This window comes from Ammospiza caudacuta, chromosome 36 (assembly GCF_027887145.1).
Source record: "Ammospiza caudacuta isolate bAmmCau1 chromosome 36, bAmmCau1.pri, whole genome shotgun sequence".
NCBI lineage: Eukaryota > Metazoa > Chordata > Aves > Passeriformes > Passerellidae > Ammospiza > Ammospiza caudacuta.
Window position 1 is genome coordinate 1,082,501 of NC_080628.1, and position 23,131 is coordinate 1,105,631.

Sequence of the window (23,131 nt, forward strand, 5' to 3'; positions counted from 1 at the left end):
CCCCCTGAGTGTCCCCAAGTGTCACCTGTGCCACCCAAATGTCACCTGAGCCCCCCAAATGTCACCTGGGCCCCTCTGAGTGTCCCCAGATGTCACTTGGACCCCCCTCAAATGTCCCCAAATGTCCCTTGAGCCCCCCCAGAGCCCTCCAAGTGTCACCTGAACCCCTCTGAGCGTCCCCAAATGTCACCTGAGCCCCCCAAATGTCACCTGGGCCCCTCTGAGTGTCCCCAGATGTCACCTGGAACCCCCCAAATGTCACCTGGGCCCCTCTGAGCGTCCCCAAATGTCACCTGGAACCCCCCAAATGCCACCTGAACCCCTCTGAGCGTCCCCAAATGTCACCTGGAACCCCCCAAATGTCACCTGGGCCCCTCTGAGCGTCCCCAAATGTCACCTGGAACCCCCCAAATGTCACCTGAACCCCTCTGAGCGTCCCCAAATGTCACCTGGAACACCCAAATGTCACCTGGGCCCCTCTGAGCGTCCCCAAATGTCACCTGGAATCCCCCAAATGTCACCTGAACCCCTCTGAGCGTCCCCAAATGTCACCTGGAACCCCCCAAATGTCACCTGAACCCCTCTGAGCGTCCCCAAATGTCACCTGGAACCCCCCAAATGCCACCTGAACCCCTCTGAGCGTCCCCAAATGTCACCTGGAACCCCCCAAATGTCACCTGGGCCCCTCTGAGCGTCCCCAAATGTCACCTGGAACCCCCCAAATGTCACCTGGGCCCCTCTGAGCGTCTCCAGGTGTCACTTGGAACCCCCCAAATGCCACTCGAGCCCCCTCAGAGCCCCCCAAATGTCACCTGAGACCCCCCAATTGTCCCCCAAATGTCACCTGAGCCCCCCCCCCAGAACCCCCCCCCCCCCGCGGTTTTTGGGGTCCCTCCCCCTCCGATTACGTCACAGGAAGGGGCCGCGGGGGGGGGGGGGGGGAGGGGCGGGGGGGGGCAGGAAAGGGGGAGGGGCGGGGGGGCAGGAAGGGGGGAGGGGCGGGGGGGCAGGAAAGGGGGAGGGGCCGGGGGGGGCAGGAAGGGGGGAGGGGCGGCTCCGGACACACCTGGTTCCTTCCTGGGGGGAGGGGCGGGGGGGGGAGGGGGGGGACACACCCTCCCCCCCCCCCCCCAAACCCCGGCCACGCCCCTCCGGAGTGACCAGTGCCGGACACCAGTTAAACCAGTTAAACCAGTGCCGGACACCAGTACAGACCAGTTAAACCAGTTAAACCAGTGACAGCAGTGCCGGACAGCGAGGACACCAGTTAAACCAGTACAAACCAGTTAAACCAGTGCCGGACAGCGGGGACACCTGTGATGGACACCAGTAAAACCAGTGACACCAGTGCCGGACACCAGTGACACCAGTGACACCAGTGACACCAGTGCCGGACAGCGGGGACACCAGTGACACCAGTGCCGGACACCAGTGACACCAGTGACACCAGCGACACCAGTGCTGGACACCAGTGACACCAGTGACACCAGTTAAACCAGTGCCGGACAGTGGGGACACCAGGGACACCAGTGACACCAGTGCCGGACACCAGTGACAGCAGTGACACCAGTGACACCAGTGACACCAGTGACACCAGTGCCGGACAGCAGGGACACCAGTGACACCAGTGCCACCAGTTAAACCAGTGCCGGACAGTGGGGACACCAGTGACACCAGTGCCGGACATCAGTGACACCAGTGACACCAGTGACAGCAGTGACACCAGTGACACCAGTGCCGGACAGTGGGGACACCAGTGACATCCTGACCGGACAGTGCTGACCAGTGACACCAGTGCCATCGCAGCTGGACACCAGTACAAACCAGTGAAACCAGTGCCGGACAACAGAGACACCGGGGACACCGGGGACACCAGTGCCGGACACCAGTTAAACCAGTTAAACCAGTGCCGGACAACAGAGACACCAGTGACACCAGGGACACCAGTGCTGGACACCAGTACAAACCAGTGAAACCAGTGCCGGACACCAGTGAAACCAGTGAAACCAGTGCCGGACACCAGTACAAACCAGTTTAACCAGTGACAGCGGTGACATCCTGACCGGACAGTGCTGACCAGTGCCGGACACCAGTGCCACCAGTACAAACCAGTTAAACCAGTGACAGCGGTGACATCCTGACCCAATGGCGCTGACCAGTGCCGGACACCAGTGCCACCAGTGACCACCAGTGCCCATCACCACCAGTGACCATCACCACAGTGACCACCAGTGACCACCAGTGACCATCACCACCAGTGACCACCAGTGACCATCACCAGCAGTGACCACTGACCAGTGCTCCCAGTGCCGCCAGTGACCACCAATGACCACCAGTGACCACCAGTGACCACCGGTGACCAGTGACCACCAGTGCCCATCACCAGCAGTGACCATCACCACCAGTGACCATCACCACCAGTGACCACCAGTGACCATCACCAGCAGTGACCACTGACCAGTGCTCCCAGTGCCACCAGTGACCACCGCCATCGGTGACCACCAACCAGTGCTCCTAGTGCCACCATCGCCACCAGTGACCATCAGTGCCACCAGTGACCAGTGCCACCAGTGACCACCTGTGACCAGTGACCAGTGACCACCAGTGACCATCACCAGCAGTGACCAGTTCCACCAGTGATCGCTGACCACTGATCAGTGCTCCCAGTGCCACCGGTGACCACCAGTGACCTTCACCAGCAGTGACCACTGACCATCACCACCAGTGACCATCACCACCCGTGACCACCAGTGACCATCACCACCAGTGCCACCAGTGACCACCAGTGACCACTGACCATCGCCACCAGTGTCCATCACCACCAGTGACCACTGACCATCACCACCAGTGACCACGAGTGACCGCTGACCAGTGACCACCACTGACCATCACCACCAGTGACCACTGACCATCACCACCAGTGACCATCACCACCAGTGCCAGCACTGACCAGCACTCCCAGTGCCACCACTGCCACCAGTGCCACCAGTGACCGCTGACCATCACCACCAGTGCCACCAGTGACCATCACCACCACTGACCACCAGTGCCCATCACCATCAGTGACCACCACTGACCATCACCACCAGTGACCACCAGTGACCGCTGACCAGTGACCACCAGTGACCAGTGCCACCAGCAACCATCACCATCAGTGACCACCAGCAACCATCACCACCAGTGACCACCAGTGACCACCAGTGACCACTGACCATCACCACCAGTGCCACCACTGACCATCACCACCAGTGACCACTGACCATCACCACCAGTGCCCACCAGTGACCATCACCACCAGAGCCACCACTGACCAGTGCCACCAGTGCCCACCAGTGACCGCCGGTGCCCGTCACCAGCAGTGACCACTGACCATCACCACCAGTGACCATCACTGCCAGTGCCACCAGTGCCACCAGTGACCATCACCACCAGTGCCACCACTGACCATCACCACCAGAGCCACCACTGACCAGTGCCACCAGTGCCCACCAGTGACCACCAGTGCCCGTCACCACCAGTGCCACCACTGACCATCACCACCAGTGCCCACCAGTGACCATCACCACCAGAGCCACCACTGACCAGTGCCACCAGTGCCACCAGTGCCCGCCGGTGCCATCAGCGACCACCGCCCAGCGCTCCCAGTGTCCCCGGTGTCCCCGATGGCGCCGGGCGCGTGTCCCCAGGCGCCGGTGGCCGCGCTGGCCGCGGTGGCCGTGGCCGTGTCCGGCTGGGGGCTCCTGGTGGCCGCGGTGGCCGCGGGCGTGTGGGGGATGGGCGGGGGCCAGACCAGCGCTGTCACCGCCGTCATTGTCACCCGCGGCCTCTGGGCCGACTGCGGCACCGACGCCAGCGGGGTCGTGTCCTGCGTGCCACTGGTGTCACTCGTCAGCCTGCCCGGTACCTTGGGGACATCGGGGACACTGGGGACAGTGGGGACAGCGGGGGGGTTGGGGACATTGGGGGGGTTGGGGACATTGGGGACATTGGGGGGATTGGGGGGGATTGGGTACATTGGGGACATTGGGGGCATTGGGGATGTTGGGGACATCGGGGGGGTTGGGGACATCGGGGGGATTGGGGACATTGGGGGATTGGGGACACTGTGGGGACATTGGGGACATTGGGGACATCGGGGGGGTTGGGGACATTGGGGGGGTTGGGGACACTGTGGGGACATTGGGGGGATTGGGGGCATTGGGGACATTGGGGACAGCGGGGTCGTGTCCTGCGTGCCACTGCTGTCACTCGTCAGCCTGCCCGGTACCTTGGGGACATCGGGGACACTGGGGACAGTGGGGACAGCGGGGGGGTTGGGGACATTGGGGGGATTGGGGGGGATTGGGGACATTGGGGACATTGGGAACATTGGGGGGGTTGGGGACATTGGGGGATTGGGGACATCGGGGGGGTTGGGGACATTGGGGGATTGGGGACACTGTGGGGACATTGGGGACATTGGGGGCATTGGGGACATTGGGGGTGTCGGGGACATTGGGGACAGCAGGGTCATGTCCTGCGTGCCACTGCTGTCACTCGTCACCCTGCCCGGTACCTTGGGGACATCGGGGACACTGGGGCTGTTGGGGACATCGGGGGGGTTGGGGACATTGGGGGGATTGGGGACACTGTGGGGACATTGGGGACATTGGGGACATTGGGGGCATTGGGGGCATTGGGGACAGTGGGGCTGTTGGGGACATCGGGGGGGGGTTGGGGACATTGGGGGGGATTGGGGACATTGGGGACATTGGGGACCTGGGAGTGACCCTGGGGGTGACATTTGGGACACTGGGGACATTGGGGACACTGGGGGGACATTGTGGGTGTTGGGGACATTGGGGACATTGGGGACATTGGGGACATTGGGGACATTGGGGACATTGGGGACACTGTCAGCAGCAGGACGGGGCCAGGGCCAGGACGGGACAGGGGGGGGGACAGGAAGGACAGGGGGACATTGGGGACATCGGGACGTCAGTGAGGGGACAGGGATGGGGACAGGAAGGGACAGGGAGGGGACAGCGAGGGACACGGGCACAGGGGGGGGAGGGGGGACACTGGGGGGACATCGAGGGACATTGGGGACAGTGGGGGGACATTGGGGACATTGGGGACATTGGGGACATTGGGGACAGTGGGGGGATTTGGGACATTGGGGACATTGGGGGGACATTGGGGACAGTGGGGGGACTTTGAGGGGGTGACATTGAGGACATTGAGGTGACCTTGGGGTGACCTTGAAGGGGGGGGACATTGGGGGGGGCATTGAGGGAACATTGGGGACATTGGGGTGACCTTGGAGTGACCTTGGGGACATTGGGGTGACATTGGGGACATTGGAGGGACATTGGGGACATTGGGGGGACATTGGGGACATTGGGGGTGACCTTGTGGGGGACACTGGGGGGACATTGGGGAGGTGACATTGAGGACATTGAGGTGACCTTGGGGTGACCTTGAAGGGGGGACATTGGGGACATTGAGGGGTGACCTTGGAGTGACCTTGGGGACATTGGGGGGACATTGGGGACATTGGGGTGACCTTGGGGTGACCTTGGGGACATTGGGGGGTGACAGAAAGGGGGGGTTGGGGGGAATTTGGGGATTTTTGGGGGAGATTTTTGGGGATTTTTGGGAGATTTTGGGGATTTTTTGGGGGAGATTTTTTGGGAGATTTTGGGGATTTTTTGGGGATTTTTGGGAAATTTTGGGGATTTTTGGGGGGATTTTTGGGAGATTTTGGGGATATTTTTGGGAGATTTTTTAGGAAATTTTGGGGATATTTTTGGGAGATTTTTGGGGAATTTTGGGGATTTTTGGGAGATTTTGGGGATATTTTTGGGGGATTTTTTGGGAAATTTTGGGGATATTTTTGGGAGATTTTTGGGAGATTTCTTTGGGAATATTTTGGGTTCATTTGGGGCTATTTTGGGGGTATTTTTAGGTCAATTTTAGGGATATTTTTGGAATATTTTCGGGGTATTTTGCTTTATTTTGGGGCTGTTTTTAGGGACATTTTAGGGATATTTTGGGTTATTTTTTCGGTCCATTTTTGGGATATTTTGGGGATACTTTTGGGACATTTTTGGGATATTTTTGGGGTTATTTTTAGGTCAATATTTCAGGATATTTTTGGTATCTTCTGGGGCTACTTTTGGGGTATTTTGGGGCTATTTTAGGGCTATTTTGGGGCTATTTTGGGGCAGATTTTAAAGATATTTTGGGGACATTTTTGGGTTATTTTTAGGTCCATTTTTAGGGATATTTTTGGAATATTTTGGGGCTATTTTTGGGGTTTTTTATTGATATTTTGGGGATATTTTTGGGGTTATTTTGGGTTATTTTGGGGCTGGTTTCAGGGATATTTTTAGAATATTTTTGGGATATTTGTGGGTGATTTTGGGGCTATTTTGGGGCAGATTTTTAGGATATTTTGGGGACATTTTTGGGTTATTTTAGGTCCATTTTTAGGGATATTTTTGGAATATTTTGGGGCTATTTTTGGGGCTTTTTTAATGATCTTTTGGGGATATTTTTAGGGATATTTTTGCGATATTTTGGGGCTTTTTTAGGGTATTTTGGGGCTGGTTTCAGGGATAATTTGGGGAAATTTTTGGGCATATTTTTAGGATATTTTCGGGGTATTTTGGGGCTATATTTTGAGATATTTTGGGGATATTTTCGGGCTATTTTGGGAGTATATTTTGAGATATTTTGAGGATATTTTCGGGCTATTTTGGGGCTATATTTTGAGATATTTTGGGGATATTTTCGGGCTATTTTGGGAGTATATTTTGAGATATTTTGGGGATATTTTCGGGCTATTTTGGGAGTATATTTTGAGATATTTTTGGGATATTTTCGGGCTATTTTGGGAGTATATTTTGAGATATTTTGGGGATATTTTCGGGCTATTTTGGGAGTATATTTTGAGATATTTTGGGGATATTTTCGGGGTATTTTAGGGCTATATTTTGAGATATTTTGGGGATATTTTCGGGCTATTTTGGGGATGTTTTTGGGGTGATTTGGGTCCATTTCGGGGTCCCTTACACCGTGTTTCCCCCTCCCAGGTTACCTGCACGGCAGCCGCGCCCTGGCCGTGCTGGGGGCGGCCCTGGGGGCTCTCGGGGGGCTCCTGGGGGCACTCGCGGGACCCCGAAAGGGCCCCCGGGCGGCGGGGGGGGCGCTGCTGCTGCTGGCAGGTGGGGGAGGGGCTGGGGGGGTGGGGGAGGGGATTTGAGGGATTTTGGGGGGGTTTTGGGGGGATTTTGGGGGTGGGGGAGGGGCGGGGGGGGGTTTGGGGGGGATTTCGGGGGTGGGGGAGGGGATTTGAGGGATTTTGGGGGGGGGTTTGGGGGGATTTGGGGGGATTTCGGGGGTGGGGGAGGGGCTGGGGGGGATTTGGGGCGGATTTTGGGGATGGGGGAGGGGATTTGAGGGATTTTGGGGGGGATTTGGGGGGTGGGGGAGGGGATTTGGGGGATTTTGGGGGGGATTTGGGGGGATTTGGGGCGGATTTTGGGGGTGGGGGAGGGGCTGGGGGGGATTTGGGGGGGGTTGGGGGTGGGGGAGGGGCGGGGGGGGATTTGAGGGATTTTGGGGGGAATTGGGGGGATTTGGGGGGGATTTTGGGGTGGGGGAGGGGATTTGGGGCGGGAATTGGGGTGGATTTTGGGGGTGGGGGTGGATTTGGGGGGGATTTTGGGGGGTTTGTGAGGGATTTGGGGGGTGGGGGAGGGGCTGGGGGGGATTTGGGGAGATTTTGGGGGTGGGGGAGGCGCTTTGAGGGATTTTGGGGGGATTTGGGGGGTTTTTGGGGGTGGGGGAGGGGCTGGGGGGATTTTGGGGGGATTTTGGGGGTGGGGAGGGGATTTGAGGGATTTTGGGGAGAATTTGGGGGGATTTGGGGGGTGGGGGAGGGGCGGGGGGAGGATTTTGGGGGGATTCGGGGGGTTTGTGAGGGATTTCGGGGGTGGGGGAGGGGCTTTAAGGGATTTTGGGGGGGGGATTTGGGGGGGATTTGGGGGGTGGGGGAGGGGCTGGGGGGATTTTGGGGGGATTTGGGGGGTTTGTGAGGGATTTTGGGGGTGGGGGAGGGGCGGGAGGGAGGATTTGGGGGAATTTTGGGGGGGTTTAGAGGGATTTGGGGGAACTTTAGGGGGTTTTGGGGGGATTTTTGGGGAATTTTGGGGGGATTCGGGGGTTTGTGAGGGATTTGGGGGGTGGGGGAGGGGCTTTGAGGGATTTTGGGGGGATTTGGGGGGATTTAGAGGGATTTGGGGAATTTTGGGGGAATTTTGGGGAGGTTTGGGGGGATTTGGGGGAACTTTAGAGGGTTTTGGGGGATTTTTGGGGAATTTTGGGGGGGCTTTGGGGGGATTTGGGGGTGGGGGAGGGGCTGGGGGTGGGGGAGGGGATTTGGGGGCATTTGGGGGGGATTTTGGGGGGATTTTGATGAAATTTGGAGGCGTTTGGGAGGGATCTGGGAGGCATTTGGGGGATTTTGGGGGGATTTGGGGGATTTGAGGGAATTTTGGGGGAATTTCAGGGGCTTTTGGGGGGATTTTGAGGGAGATTTGGGCGCTTTGGGAGCGATTTTGAGGGGGCTTTGGAGGGGATTCGGGAGGGATTTTGGGGGTGGGGGAGGATTTGGCCAAGATTTGTGTCGATTTTTGCCAATTTTGTGTCGATTTTTTTGCCGTTTCTGTGTCGATTTTCGCCGCTTTTGTGCCGATTTTCGCCGTTTCTGGGTCGATTTTCGCCGGTTTTGGGCCGATTTTCGCCTCTTTTTTTTGCGATTTTTGCCGTTTTGGATGAATTTTTGCCGGTTTTGGGTGAATTTTCGCCGGTTTTGGGCCGATTTTTGCCAATTTTTTTTGCGATTTTTGCCATTTTGGATGAATTTTTGCCGCTTTTGTGCCGATTTTTGCCGTTTCTGGGTCGATTTTCGCCGGTTTTGGGCCGATTTTTGCCATTTTTTTTTGCGATTTTTGCCATTTTGGATGAATTTTTGCCGTTTTTGGGTGAATTTTCGCCGCTTTTGGGCCCCCCAGGGCTCTGCTCCGTGGGCTCCGCGCTCTGGTTCGGCCTCGGCTCCGCTCACGAATTTTTCGAGCCCTCCGTGATGGGAACCAGGTGGGGGAGGGGCGGGGTTGGTTTTGGGGGGATTTTTGGGGGATTTGGGGAAAAATTTGGGGGGTTCTGGTGGGGTTTAGGGGGTCCTGGGGGGGATTTTGGGGGATTTTGGGGGATTTTGGGGAAATTTTGGGGTGATTTTGGGGTGGATTTGAGGGGTCCTGGGGAGTTTGGGGATCTGGGGGTGATTTTGAGGGGGATTTGGGGGTCCCGAGGTGGATTTTGGGGTGATTTGGGGGGATTTGGGGGGCATTTGGGGGTCCCTGGGGGTGATTTTGGGGGGATTTGGGGGGATTTGCGGGGATTTTGGGGGGATTTGGGGGTCCCTGGAGATGATTTTGAGGGGGATTTGGGGGTCCCGAGGTGGATTTTGGGGGATTTTGGGGGATTTTGGGGTGGATTTGAGGGGTCCTGGGGAGTTTGGGGGTCTGGGGGTGATTTTGAGGGGGATTTGGGGGTCCCGAGGTGGATTTTGGGGTGATTTGGGGGGATTTGGGGGGCATTTGGGGGTCCCTGGGGGTGATTTTGGGGGGATTTGGGGGGATTTGCGGGGATTTTGGGGGGATTTGGGGGTCCCTGGAGATGATTTTGAGGGGGATTTGAGGGTCCCGAGGTGGATTTTGGGGTGATTTGGGGGGATTTGGGGGGATTTTGGGGTGATGTGGGGGGATTTTGGGGTTATTTTGGGGGGATTTGGGGGGATTTGGGGGGATTTTGGGGGTCCCGAGGTGGATTTTGGGGAGATTTTGGGGGGGTTTGGGGGGATTTTGGGGTGGATTTGAGGGGTCTTGCGGCGTTTGGGGGTCTGGGGGTGATTTTGAGGGGGATTTGGGGGTCCCGAGGTGGATTTTGGGGGATTTGGGGGGGATTTGGGGGGATTTGGGGGTGATTTTGGGGTGGATTTGAGGGGTCCTGGGGAGTTTGGGGGTCTGGGGGTGATTTTGGGGAACCCTGGGATGGATTTGGGGGAGTTTTGGGGTGGATTTGGGGGGCCCCGGGGATTTGAGGGTCCCGGGGTGGATTTTGGGGTGATTTTGGGGGGATTTTGGGGGGGATTTTGGGGTGATTTGGGGGGGATTTTGGGGTGGATTTGGGGGGGATTTTGGGGTGATTTGGGGGAATATTGGGGGGATTTTGGGGTGGATTTGGGGGTGATTTTGGGGTGGATTTTGGGGTGGATTTGGGGGGGATTTCGGGGGGATTGTGGGGTGGATTTGGGGGGATTTTGGGGGTGATTTTGGGGTGGATTTTGGGGTGAATTTGGGGGTTCCCGGGGTGTTATTTTGGGGGGGGTGACGCCCCCTCCCCATCCCTCCCCTCCCCCCCCAGGTTCGAGCCGGGCCCCGCGGTGCTGCAGGCGGGTGGGGGAGGGGCGCTGCAGGCCGTGGGGGGAGGGGCGCTGCTCTGGATGGCGCGAGCCGGGTGAGAACCGCGCCCCTCCCCCACCCTGGCCCCCTCCCCCCCCCTCAACTTAAGCCCCTCCCCCTCCAATTTGACCCCTTCCCTTTAAGCCCCTCCCCTCCTTAAGCCCCTCCCCCACCCTCGGGACCCCTCCCCGAAGCCCCTCCCCCTCCTTAAGCCCCTCCCATCTTTAAGCCCCTCCCCCACCAATTTAACACCTCCCCTTAAAGCCCCTCCCCCTCTTTAAGCCCCTCCCCCACCCTCGGGACCCCTCCCCAAGCCCCTCCCCCTCCTCAAACCCCTCCTCTTAAGCCCCTCCCCCACCCTCTGGACCCCCCCAAGCCCCTCCCCCTCGTTAAGCCCCTCCCCCTTAACTTCACCCTTTCTTAAGCCCCGCCCCCTCTTAAAGCCCCTCCCCTCCTCTTCAGCCCCTCCCCCATACTCAGGAGCCCCGCTAAGCCCCTCCCCCTCCCCAAGCCCCTCCCCCATCTAAGCCCCTCCCCTTTATGCCCCTCCCCCTCCCTGTTGTGGTGGGGGCGGGGCTCTGCTTTGCCCCTCCCCCTCTCTGATCCGCCCCTCCCCCGCTTTAGCCCCGCCCCCAGAGCGGCCGCGGCCCCGCCCCCACCCGCGCTGGGCGACAAATACGGGAGGAACGAGTACGTGTGAGGGGGCGGGAACGGAGCCCAAACGGAGCCCAAAGAGCCCAAAATGATCCCCAAAATATCCCGAAATATCCCGAAATTACCCCCCAAAATATCCCCAGATATTCCCCAAAATATCCCGAAATTATCCCAAAATTATCCCGATATTATCCCAAAATTATCCCCAAAATATCCCCCAAAATATCCCCAAATTATCCCGAAATATTCCCCAAAATATCCTGAAATTATCCCAAAATTATCCCAAAATTATCCCAAAATTCTCCCCCAAAATATCCTGAAATTATCCCGAAATATTCCCCAAAATATCCCCAAAATATCCCAAAATTATCCCGAAATTATCCCCCAAAATATCCCGAGATATTCCCCAAAATATCCTGAAATTACCCCCCAAAATATCCCGAGATATTCCCCAAAATATCCTGAAATTATCCCGAGATATTCCCCAAAATATCCCGAAATTATCCCAAAATTATCCCGAAATTATCCCAAAATTATCCCCCAAAATATCCTGAAATTATCCCAAAATATTCCCCAAAATATCCTGAAATGATCCCCCAAAATATCCCAAGATATTCCCCAAAATATCCTGAAATTATCCCAAAATTATCCCAAAATTATCCCCCAAAATATCCTGAAATTGTCCTGAAATATTCCCCAAATTATCCCCAAATTATCTCAAAATTATCCCCCAAAATATCCCCAAAATGAACCTGAAATGGACCCAAAATATCCCAAAATTATCCCAAAATTATCCCCCAAAATATCTCAAAATTATCCCAAAATTATCCCCCAAAATATCCCCAAAATTATCCCAAAATTTCCCCCAAAATATCTCAAAATTATCCCAAAATTATCCCCCAAAATATCCCAAAATTATCCCCCAAAATATCCCAAAATTATCCCAAAATTATCCCCAAAAATTCCTCCAAAATTTTTCCCCAAAAAATAAAAAAAAATCCCCCAAAAATTCCCCAAAATTCCCCACAAAATTCCCCCAAAATCCAAAAAAATTCCCAAAAATTCCCCCAAAAATTCCCCCCCAAATTCTCCAAAATCCAAAAATTCCCAAAGAAATCCCCAAATTCCCCAAAATTCCCCCAAAAATTCCCCCCAAAATTCCCCCCCCAAATTCTCCAAAATCCAAAATTCCCCAAAATTCCCCCAAAAATTCTCCCCAAATTCTCCAAAATCCAAAATTCCCCAAAATCCCCCAAAATTCCCCCAAAATTCCCCCAAATCCCCCAAATTCTCTCCCCCCCTCCCAGTAAGGAACCAATAAAAACCAGTCAAAACCAGTTTGGGCTCCCAGTTTGTGACCCCCAGTGCTCCCAGTGCTCCCAGTTTGGCCTCCCAGTAAGGAACCAATAAAAACCAGTAAAAACCAGTTTGGGCTCCCAGTGCTCCCAGTGCCCTCCCAGTAAGGATCCAGTAAAAACCAGTAAAAAACCAGTTTGGGTTCCCAGTAAAACCAGTAACCCATCCAGTGCTCCCCAGTTTGGGCTCCCAGTGCTCCAGCAACTCCCAGTAACCCCAGTGCTCCCAGTTTGGGCTCCCAGTATCACCAGTAAGGGCTCCCAGTGCCCTCCCAGTAAGGATCCAGTAAAAACCAGTAAAACAGTTGGGCTCCCAGTAAAACCAGTAACCCATCCCAGTGCTCCCAGTTTGTGACCCCCAGTGCTCCCAGTTTGGGCTCCCAGTGCCCTCCCAGTAAGGATCCAGTAAAAACCAGTAAAACCAGTTTGGGCTCCCAGTATCACCAGTAAGGGCTCCCAGTAACTCCCAGTGCTCCCAGTTTGGGCTCCCAAGGCTCCCAGTAAGGAACCAGTAAAACCAGTAAAAACCGGTTTGGGTTCCCAGTGCTCCCAGTGCCCTCCCAGTAAGGAACCAGTAAAAACCAGTAAAAACCAGTTTGGGCTCCCAGTGCTCCCAGTGCCCTCCCAGTAAGGATCCAGTAAAAACCAGTGAAAACCAGTTTGGGTTCCCAGTAAAACCAGTAACCCATCCCAGTGCTCCCAGTTTGGCTCCCAGTAACACCAGTAACACCAGTTTGGGTTCCCAGTGCTCCCAGTGCCCTCCCAGTAAGGATCCAGTAAAAAACCAGTCAAAACCAGTTTGGGCTCCCAGTAAAACCAGTAACCCATCCCAGTGCTCCAGTTTGGGCTCCCAGTGCTCCCAGCAACTCCAGTAACCCCCAGTGCTCCCAGTTTGGGCTCCCAGTAACCCCCAGTGCTCCCAGTTTGGGCTCCCAGTAACTCCCAGTGCTCCCAGTTTGGGCTCCCAGTAACCCCCAGTGCTCCCAGTTTGGGCTCCCAGTAACTCCCAGTGCTCCCAGTTTGGGCTCCCAGTGCTCCCAGTATGGCCCCAGTGCCCTCCAGTGCTCCCAGTTTCTGCAGGACTTTATTGGGGGTCTCAAAGTGCCCATTTGGGTCTCGGGGCGCCCGTGGGGGTCTCGGGATGCCCGTGGGGATCTCGGGGTGCCCATTTGGATCTCAGGGTGCCCGGGGGGATCTCAGGGCGCCCGTGGGGGTCTCGGGGTGCCCATTTGGGTCTCGGGGGCGCCCGTGGGGGTCTCAGGGTGCCCGTGGGGGTCTCGGGATGCCCGTGGGGATCTCAGGGTGCCCATTTGGGTCTCAGGGCGCCCGTGGGGGTCTCGGGGTGCCCGTGGGGATCTCGGGATGCCCGTGGGGGTCTCAGGGTGCCCATTTGGATCTCAGGGTGCCCATTTGGATCTCAGGGCGCCCGTGGGGGTCTCGGGGTGCCCGTGGGGGTCTCAGGGTGCCCATTTGGATCTCAGGGTGCCCATTTGGATCTCAGGGCGCCCGTGGGGGTCTCGGGGTGCCCGTGGGGGTCTCGGGGCGCCCATTTGGGTCTCAGGGCGCCCGTGGGGGTCTCAGGGTGCCCGTGGGGATCTCAGGGCGCCCGTGGGGGTCTCGGGGTGCCCATGGGGATCTTGGGATGCCCGTGGGGGTCTCGGGGTGCCCATTTGGATCTCAGGGTGCCCGTGGGGATCTCAGGGCGCCCGTGGGGATCTCGGGGCGCCCGTGGGGGTCTCGGGGTGCCCATAGGGGTCTCGGGGCGCCCCCCGGGGGTCCCGTCAGGGCGCGCAGCAGTAGAGCCGGACGTCGTTGAGGCCGGTGGCGTCCCAGGGGTGCTCGGGCTCGAGGCGGGTGCGCAGCCCGCAGACCCCGCAGGGGGCGTCGCAGCGGGCGCTCAGGGCGCCCCAGGGCCCGCGGGCCAGCTCGGAGCCCGGGCGCAGGACGACGTCCCCCGAGCAGAGCACGGCCATGTTGGCGGCCGCCGCGTCGTCCCACACGCCCCGCGCGGGCTCCCACATCAGCCGGAAGGAGACGAGGCGCTCGCCGGGGTCGCAGAGGGTCTCCTGCTGCCAGGAGCCGGAACTGCGGGGGAACGGGCAAGGGTTGGGTGATGGCGGCCGTGGTCGGGTGATGGCGGCCGTGGTTGGGTGATCATGGCCATGGTTGGGTGATGGTGGCCGTGGTTGGGTGATCATGGCCGTGGTTGGGTGACCATGGTCGTGGTTGGGTGATGGCGGCCGTGGTCGGGTGATGGCGGCCGTGGTCGGGTGATGGCGGCCGTGGTTGGGTGATGGCGGCCGTGGTCGGGTGATGGCGGCCGTGGTCGGGTGATGGTGGCCGTGGTTGGGTGATGGCGGCCGTGGTTGGGTGATGGCGGCCGTGGTTGGGTGATCATGGCCATGGTTGGGTGATCATGGCCGTGGTTGGGTGATCATGGCCGTGGTTGGGTGATGGCGGCCGTGGTTGGGTGACAATGGCCGTGGTTGGGTGATCATGGCCGTGGTTGGGTGATGGTGGCCATGGTTGGGTCATGGTGACCATGGTTGGGTCATGGTGGCCATGGTTGGGTGACAATGGCCATGGTTGGGTGACAATGGCCATGGTTGGGTCATGGTGACCATGGCTGGGTGACAATGGCCACGGTTGGGTGACAATGGCCACGGCTGGGTGACAACAGCCATGGTTGGGTGACAATGGCCACGGCTGGGTGACAACAGCCATGGCTGGGTGACAATGGCCATGGTTGGGTGACAATGGCCATGGTTGGGTCATGGTGACCATGGCTGGGTGACAATGGCCACGGTTGGGTGACAATGGCCATGGTTGGGTGTCAATGACCATGGCTGGGTGACAATGGCCATGGTTGGGTCATGGTGACCATGGTTGGGTCATGGTGACCACGGCTGGGTGACAACAGCCATGGTTGGGTGACAATGGCCATGGTTGGGTGACAATGGCCATGGTTGGGTGTCAATGACCATGGCTGGGTGACAATGGCCATGGTTGGGTGACAATGGCCATGGTTGGGTGACAATGGCCACGGTTGGGTGACAGTGTGGTCACTCACGGCCCCACGCTGGACGTCACCGTGTCCGTGCCCGTGTCGCAGAGCAGCCGCACCCCGTTCAGCCCCGTGTCGTCGCTGAAGAACCCCTGGTAGTGCTGCACCTGCACGGGCCCCCAGAACTGTCACCTCCGTGTCCCCAAAGCCCCTCTGTCACCCCTCGCGGGTGTCTCCAAACCCACCCGGCACTCCACAGAGGTCCCCGTCCCCTCCCCAAAGTCCCTGTCCCCTCCGTGTCCCCAATGTCCCCAAGGTCCCCCCAATGTCCCCAAGGACCCCCAATGTCCCCAATGTCCCCCAAGGTCCCCCCAATGTCTCCAGTCCCCCAATGTCCCCAAGGACCCCCAATGTCCCCAATGTCCCCCAAGGTCCCCCCAATGTCCCCAATGTCCCCAGTCCCCCCTCACTGGTGTCCCCCCTGTCCCCCTCATCACCCCCATCCTTGTGTCCCCCAAAACTCGCCCCGTGTCCCCCTTGTGTCCCCAATGCCCCCATCACCCCCTGGGTGTGTCCCCTCCATGGCCCTGTCCCCGTGTCCCCTCTGTCCCCGTGTCCCTGTCCCCGTGTCCCCTCTGTCCCCTCTGTCCCCCTGTCCCCATGTCCCCTGACCCCCTCTGTCCCCATAACCATGTCCCCTTGTCCCTGTCCCTGTGTCCCTGTCCCCTCTGTCCCCATGTCCCCTCTGTCCCCTTGTCCCTGTGTCCCCTCTGTCCCCTCTGTCCCATGTCCCTGTGTCCCTGTCTCCCCTCTGTCCCCATGTCCCCATGTCCCTGTCCCCGTGTCCCCCGTGTCCCCTCTGTCCCCATGTCCCTGTCCCCATGTCCCTGTCCCTGTGTCCCCTCTGTCCCTGTCCCCATGTCCCCATGTCCCTGTGTCTCTGTCCCTATGTCCCTGTCCCCATGTCCCCTCTGTCCCTGTGTCACCTCTGTCCCCATAACCCTGTCCCCGTGTCCCCTCTGTCCCTGTCCCCATGTCCCTGTCCCTGTGTCTCTGTCCCCATGTCCCCTCTGTCCCTGTGTCACCTCTGTCCCCATGTCCCTGTCCCTGTGTCCCTGTCCCCATGTCCCTGTCCCCATGTCCCTGTCCCCATGTCCCCATGTCTCTGTCCCCATGTCCCTGTCCCTGTGTCCCTGTCCCCTCTGTCCCCATGTCCCCTCTGTCCCTGTCTCCCCTCTGTCCCCATGTCCCTGTATCCCTGTCCCCGTGTCCCCCGTGTCCCCCTGTCCCCATGTCCCTGTTCCCGTGTCCCTGTCCCCATGTCCCCCTGTCCCCGTGTCCCTGTCCCTGTCCCCATGTCCCTGTCCCTGTCCCCATGTCCCTGTCCCCGTGTCCCTGTCCGTGTCCCTGTCCGTGTCCCTGTCCCCATGTCCCTGTCCCCGTGTCCCTGTCCCTGTGTCCCTGTCCCTGTCCCCGTGTCCCTGTCCCCATGTCCCTGTCCCCGTGTCCCCATGTCCCCTCCGTGCTCACCTTCAGCTGCACCCCGATGGCGAAGGAGCCCGTGGGGCAGAACTCGCTGTGCCCCCACTGTCCCCAGGGTCCCCCGTTTGTCACCGCCATCACGCCGGGCCCGGGCCCGCCCCAGCTCAGGGGGTGGCGCAGGTGGCACATCCGGCGCTGCGAGGCCACCAAGGTCCCCAGGGGCGCCACCAGGGCCACCAGGGCCACCAGGGCCGGGCGGGGGCGCGGGGACAGAGCCATGGCCGAGCCACCCCCGGTGTCACCGCGGGGCTTTTATCGCACGGCTGGGGACAGTGACCGCGCGGGGGTGGCACTGGGACAAACCGGGACAGACTGGGAGGGCCACCTATGAGGGGGTGACACGCGTGTCCCCACCCCCGAGGTGCCACCAGCGGGGGAACGACCTGGGGGACACCCGGGGGCAGCGCTTTGGGCGGTTTTGGTTTCGTTTTGGGGATTTTTGGGGGGGTTTCTGCTCCTGGGAATTGACCCCGGATGTCCCAAGGCCACCCGGAGGTGCCACCAAAACCAAAAAAAAAACCCCAAAAAAAAAAACAAAAAAAAACCCACAAAACAAACAAACAAAACAAAAAAACCAAAAAACAAACAAAAAAAAAAAAAAAACCCAAAAAAACTTCAAAAAAACCCCAAAAACCCAAAATCTCTCTCAAAAAAAATAATTTTAATTACTTCAGTCAGCGATTCCCAGTTCGCCCAGTTGGCACCTGCCACGTGCGGAGCCGGGGGTGCCCGCGCAGCCCAGAGCGCGTCCCCAGTGTCACATCAGTGTCCCCAATGTCCCCAGTGTCCCATTCCCATTGTCCCCATTGTCCCCAATGTCCCCATTGTCCCCAGTGTCCCATTCCCATTGTCCCCAATCATTGATTACCATCACTCCCAGTTTGCCCAGTTTGGGGCAGGTGCCACACCCGGTACCAGTGGTTGAGCCGGGGGTGCCCATGAGGCCCAGAGCGCGTCCCCAGTGTCACATCAGTGTCCCCAATGTCCCATTCCCATTGTCCCCAGTGTCCCATTCCCATTGTCCCCATTGTCCCCAATGATCAATCCCCATCACTCCCAGTTTGCCCAGTTTGCCCAGTCTGGGGCAGGTGCCACACGCGGTAGCGGTGGTTGAGCCGGGGGTGCCCGTGCAGGCCGTACCTCGTGCCCAGTGTCACATCAGTGTCCCCAATGTCCCCATTGTCCCATTCCCATTGTCCCCAATCATTGATTACCATCACTCCCAGTTTGGGGCAGGTGCCACACCCAGTACCAGTGGTTGAGCCGGGGGTGCCCGTGCAGCCCAGAGCGCGTCCCCAGTGTCACATCAGTGTCCCCAGTGTCACATCAGTGTCCCCAATGTCCCCAGTGTCACATCAGTGTCCCCAGTGTCCCATTCCCATTGTCCCCATTGTCCCCATTGTCCCCAATGATCAATCCCCATTGTCCCCATCACTCCCAGTTTGCCCAGTTTGCCCAGTTTGGGGCAGGTGCCACACGCGGTAGCGGTGGTTGAGCCGGGGGTGCCCGTGCAGGCCGTACCTCGTGCCCAGTGTCACATCAGTGTCCCCAATGTCCCATTCCCATTGTCCCCATTGTCCCCAATGTCCCCAATCATTGATTACCATCACTCCCAGTTTGCCCAGTCTGGGGCAGGTGCCACACGCGGTAGCGGTGGTTGAGCCGGGGGTGCCCGTGCAGGCCGTACCTCGTGCCCAGCGCGCCCTGTGCCCGCGGGCGCCCGTAGAAGACGCGTCGCACGCGCGCGTGCAGCAGGGCCATGGCGCAGAGCGCGCACGGCTCGCGCGTCACGAACACGTCGCAGCCCGACAGCAGGTACCCGCCCGCGACGTCGTCGCTGTCACCTCCCTCGGGCGTGGTGGTGGCACCTCCGCGGGTGGCACCGGCGCCCTCGGCCGCCCCCGGGATGACGTAACCCGTGAGGTCCATGGGGACGTCGCCGAGGGACGACAGCAGCTCCAGGGGGACAACGGGGGCGGTGGCATCGGTGGTGGCACCGTTGGTGGCACCAGAGGTGGCATCAGGGCGCTTGGTCGCTCCTGGAGTCACTTGACCTCTCAGGTCCACGGGGATGTCACCGATGGGGACAATGGGGGCGGTGGCATCGTTGGTGGCACCTGAGGTGGCATCGGGGTCCTTGGTCACCCCTGGTGCCACGTCACCCCTCAGGTCCACGGGGACGTCACCGATGGGGACAATGGGGGCGGTGGCATTGTTGGTGGCATCGTTGGTGGCACCTGAGGTGGCATCGGGGCGCTTGGTTGCGCCCGGTGCCACGTCACCCCTCAGGTCCACGGGGACGTCACCGAGGCTGTGCAGGTCCATGGGGACAATGGGAGTGGCAGTGCTGACGTCATCGGTGTCACCTGAGGTGGCACCTGAGGTGGCATCGGGGTCCTTGGCCACCCCAGACATGATGTGACCCGTGATGTCCATGGTGGCATCGTTGGTGTCACCAGAGGTGGCATTGGGACACTCGGTCGCTCCTGGGGTCGCGTCACCCATCAGGTCCATGGTGACGTCACCCGCGGCCGGCGATGACGTCACCGCGAGCGGCGATGACGTCACCAGCCCCCATTTTGGCCACCTTGGCCCCGATGTCCCCTCCGTCACGGCCGGGGCTGTCCCCAGGGTGTCCCCCTGCGCCGCGCCCGCCCCGTGACGGCGCCGCCACGGCCGGCGACAGTGCCACCATGGTTGGTGACAGTGCCACCATGGTTGGTGACAGTGCCACCCCGCCCTTGGTGACACCGTGCCCTCCCCATGTCCCCAGTGTCCTTGTCCTTGGTGTCCCTCTCCCCTGGGTGACACCGCAGTGTCCCCATGTCCCCATCCCCGCTGTCCCCTGGGTGACACCGCACTGTCCCAATGTCCCTGTCCTTGCTGTCCCTGTCCCCCGCTGTCCCCTGGGTGACACCGCAGTGTCCCCATGTCCCTGTCCTCAGTGTCCCCTGGGTGACACCGCACTGTCCCCATGTCCTTGTCCTTGTTGCCCCTGTCCCCGCTGTCCCCTGGGTGACACCGCGCTGTCCCCATGTCCTTGTCCTTGCTGTCCCTGTCCCCGCTGTCCCCTGGGTGACACCGCAGTGTCCCCGTGTCCCTGTCCTCAGTGTCCCCTGGGTGACACTGCACTGTCCCCGTGTCCCTGTCCTTGCTGTCCCTGTCCCCGCTGTCCCCTGGGTGACACCGCACTGTCCCCATGTCCTTGTCCCTGTCCCCAATGTCCCCTGGGTGACACCGCACTGTCCCAATGTCCCTGTCCTTGCCGTCCCCGTCCCCGCTGTCCCCTGGGTGACACCGCACTGTCCCCGTGTCCCTGTCCCCAATGTCCCCTGGGTGACACCGCTCTGTCCCCATGTCCCTGTCCTTGCTGCCCCTGTCCCCGCTGTCCCCTGGGTGACACCGCACTGTGCCCGTGTCCCCGTCCTTGCCGTCCCCGTCCCCGCTGTCCCCTCGCCGCAGCCGTGCCACGCGTGCGATGCAGTCCATGGCGGCGTGCCGCAGCGGGTGCCACCCCGCGTCCCCATCGGCGTCCCCATCGGCGTCCCCTCTGGTGTCCCCTCTGGCGTCCCCTCTCCTGTCCCAGCCCACGGCCAGCACCCGCCCCGTCCGGGGGTCCAGCGCGGCCGCCCCCGCCCCGCGCCCCGCGCCCGCCGCCCGCGCCACGGCCAGCGCCGCCCGCGCCGCCGCCACCTCGCCCGGGGACAGCGGCGGCGGCCGGGACGGCGCGGGGACGGCGCGGGCGGCGCACGGCCACAGCCCCGCACGGCGCGCGGCCGCGGCCTCGGGGACGGACAGAGGGACGCGGCCGGGGACACGGACACGGAACGGGGCGCCGAGAGCCGGGTCGGACACGGGGACAGGGCTGGACACAGGGACAGGGGACACAGGGACAGGGCTGGACAGAGGGACAGGGGACACAGGGACAGGGGACACAGGGACAGGGGACACAGGGACAGGGCTGGACACAGGGACAGGGCTGGACAGAGAGACAGGGGACACAGGGACAGGGCTGGACAGAGGGACAGGGCTGGACAGAGGGACAGGGGACACAGGGACAGGGGACACAGGGACAGGGCTGGACAGAGGGACAGGGCTGGACAGAGGGACAGGGGACACAGGGACAGGGGACACAGGGACAGGGCTGGACAGAGGGACAGGGCTGGACAGAGGGACAGGGGACACAGGGACAGGGCTGGACACAGGGACAGGGGACACGGCCTCGGGGACGGACAGAGGGACACCCAGAGCCTGCTCGGACACAGGGACAGGGGACACAGGGACAGGGGACACGGCCTCGGGGACGGACAGAGGGACACGGCCGGACACAGGGACACCCAGAGCCCCAGGGGACACGGCCTCGGTGCCCAGCAGGGAACTGGGAGCACTGGTGGCACTGGTGGCACTGGGGACACCAGAACCACGGCTGGGGACACCGGTGGCACTGGGGGACACCAAAGCCACCAGTGGCACCGGTCATACTGGTGGCACTGGGGACACCAGAACCGTGGCTGGGACCCCAGGCACCGGTGGCACCGGTGGCACTGGTGGCACCGGTGGCGCTGGTGGCACCAGGGACGCTGGCAGCGCTGCTCTTACTGGTCAAACTGGTCCAATTGGGATCCTCAGAGTGCCACGGGCTGGTGGCACTGGTGGCACTGGTCATACTGGTCTTACTGGTGTCACTGGTGTCCTTGATGGCACTGGTGTCCCTGGTGTCACTGGTAGCACTGGTCTTACTGGTGTTACTGGTTTCACTGGTCTTACTGGTGTTACTGGTTTTACTGATGTCCCTGGTGTCCCTGGTGTCCCTGGTGTCCCTGGTGTTACTGGTGTTACTGGTTTCACCGGTGCTCCCAGTCCAGGTCTCAGCGCCGGGCGTGGCGGTGACGTAATCGGTGACGTAATCGGTGACGTCATCGTCGTCGGCGACGATGTAATCGATGGGGGCTGCGCGAGAGCGGCGGCGCCGGTCGAGGATCCCAGTATGAACCAGTTTGGGCTCCCAGCGCTCCCAGTAACACCGGTGAGGGCTCCGGTGCTCCCAGTGACCCCTCCCAGTCCATCCCAGTATAAACCAGTATAACCCGGTCTATCCCAGTTCCCTCCCACTCCATCCCAGTCCCTCCCAGTCCATCCCAGTATAAACCAGTAATCTGCAATCCCCTCCCAGTCCCTCCCAGTATAAACCAGTAATCTCCAATCCCCTCCCAGTCCATCCCAGTCCATCCCAGTCCCTCCCAGTTTATCCCAGTCCATCCCAGTTTATCCCAATCCCCTCCCAGTCCATCCCAGTCCCATCCCAGTCCATCCCAGTCCCTCCCAGTCCATCCCAGTCCCTCCCAGTCCATCCCAGTCCCTCCCAGTCCATCCCAGTATAAACCAGTTCCCTCCCAGTCCCTCCCAGTCCATCCCAGTCCATCCCAGTTTATCCCAATCCCATCCCAGTCCATCCCAGTTCCCTCCCAGTCCATCCCAGTCCCTCCCAGTCCATCCCAGTCCCTCCCAGTATAAACCAGTTCCCTCCCAGTCTATCCCAATCTGCTTCCAGTCCCTCCCAGTCCATCCCAGTCCATCCCAGTCCTCTCCCAGTATATCCCAGTATGCCCCCAGTACCGTGGGCGTGGTCCAGCCCCAGCAGAAGCTCCGCCCCTTCCGGCCCCGCCCGGACGCGTTTGAGGCGGGGCAGGTGCGGGGGGAGGGGCGGCAGCGCCCGCAGCAGCCGCGGGGTCTCCCGGGGGCGGAGCAGGGGCGCCGCCCACCCCCCCCCACACCGGCAGGCCCCGCCCCCGCCCCTCCCCCCACCAGGGCACCGCCCGCGGGGGGGGCAAAGGGGGGGGAGGGGCGGGCGGAGGCCCCGCCCCCAAATCCATGGCGGGAAACCTGGGGGGGGGGGGGGGAGAGAGAGAAGGGGCGGGGCTTAGAGAGGGGGAGGGGCTTAGATAGAGAGGGGGAGTGGCTTAATAGGAGGGGCTTAGAGGGGGAGGGGCTTAGAGAGGGGGAGGGGCTTAGAGAGGGGGAGGGGCTTAATGGGAGGGGCATAGAGGGGGAGAGAGAAGGGGCGGGGC

General features: G+C 60.2%; 2 protein-coding genes across 2 annotated transcripts; one reads left to right on the forward strand and one right to left on the reverse strand.

Annotated features, from left to right (window-relative positions):
- Window positions 1–1,451: 1,451 nt before the first annotated feature.
- Window positions 1,452–11,899, forward strand: CLDN15 (claudin 15). The gene is made up of 5 exons (XM_058823011.1): window positions 1,452–3,900; window positions 7,077–7,208; window positions 9,060–9,141; window positions 10,471–10,563; window positions 11,133–11,899. The coding sequence occupies exons 1-5, from the start codon at window positions 3,663–3,665 to the stop codon at window positions 11,206–11,208; spliced, it is 621 nt and encodes a 206-aa protein (XP_058678994.1). The 5' UTR covers window positions 1,452–3,662; the 3' UTR covers window positions 11,209–11,899.
- Window positions 11,900–14,135: 2,236 nt separating this feature from the next.
- ADAT3 (adenosine deaminase tRNA specific 3) lies at window positions 14,136–19,604 on the reverse strand. The gene is made up of 3 exons (XM_058823009.1): window positions 18,668–19,604; window positions 15,588–15,688; window positions 14,136–14,602 (listed from the first exon to the last, which is right to left on the reverse strand). The coding sequence occupies exons 1-3, from the start codon at window positions 19,575–19,577 to the stop codon at window positions 14,195–14,197; spliced, it is 1,419 nt and encodes a 472-aa protein (XP_058678992.1). The 5' UTR covers window positions 19,578–19,604; the 3' UTR covers window positions 14,136–14,194.
- Window positions 19,605–23,131: the final 3,527 nt, after the last annotated feature.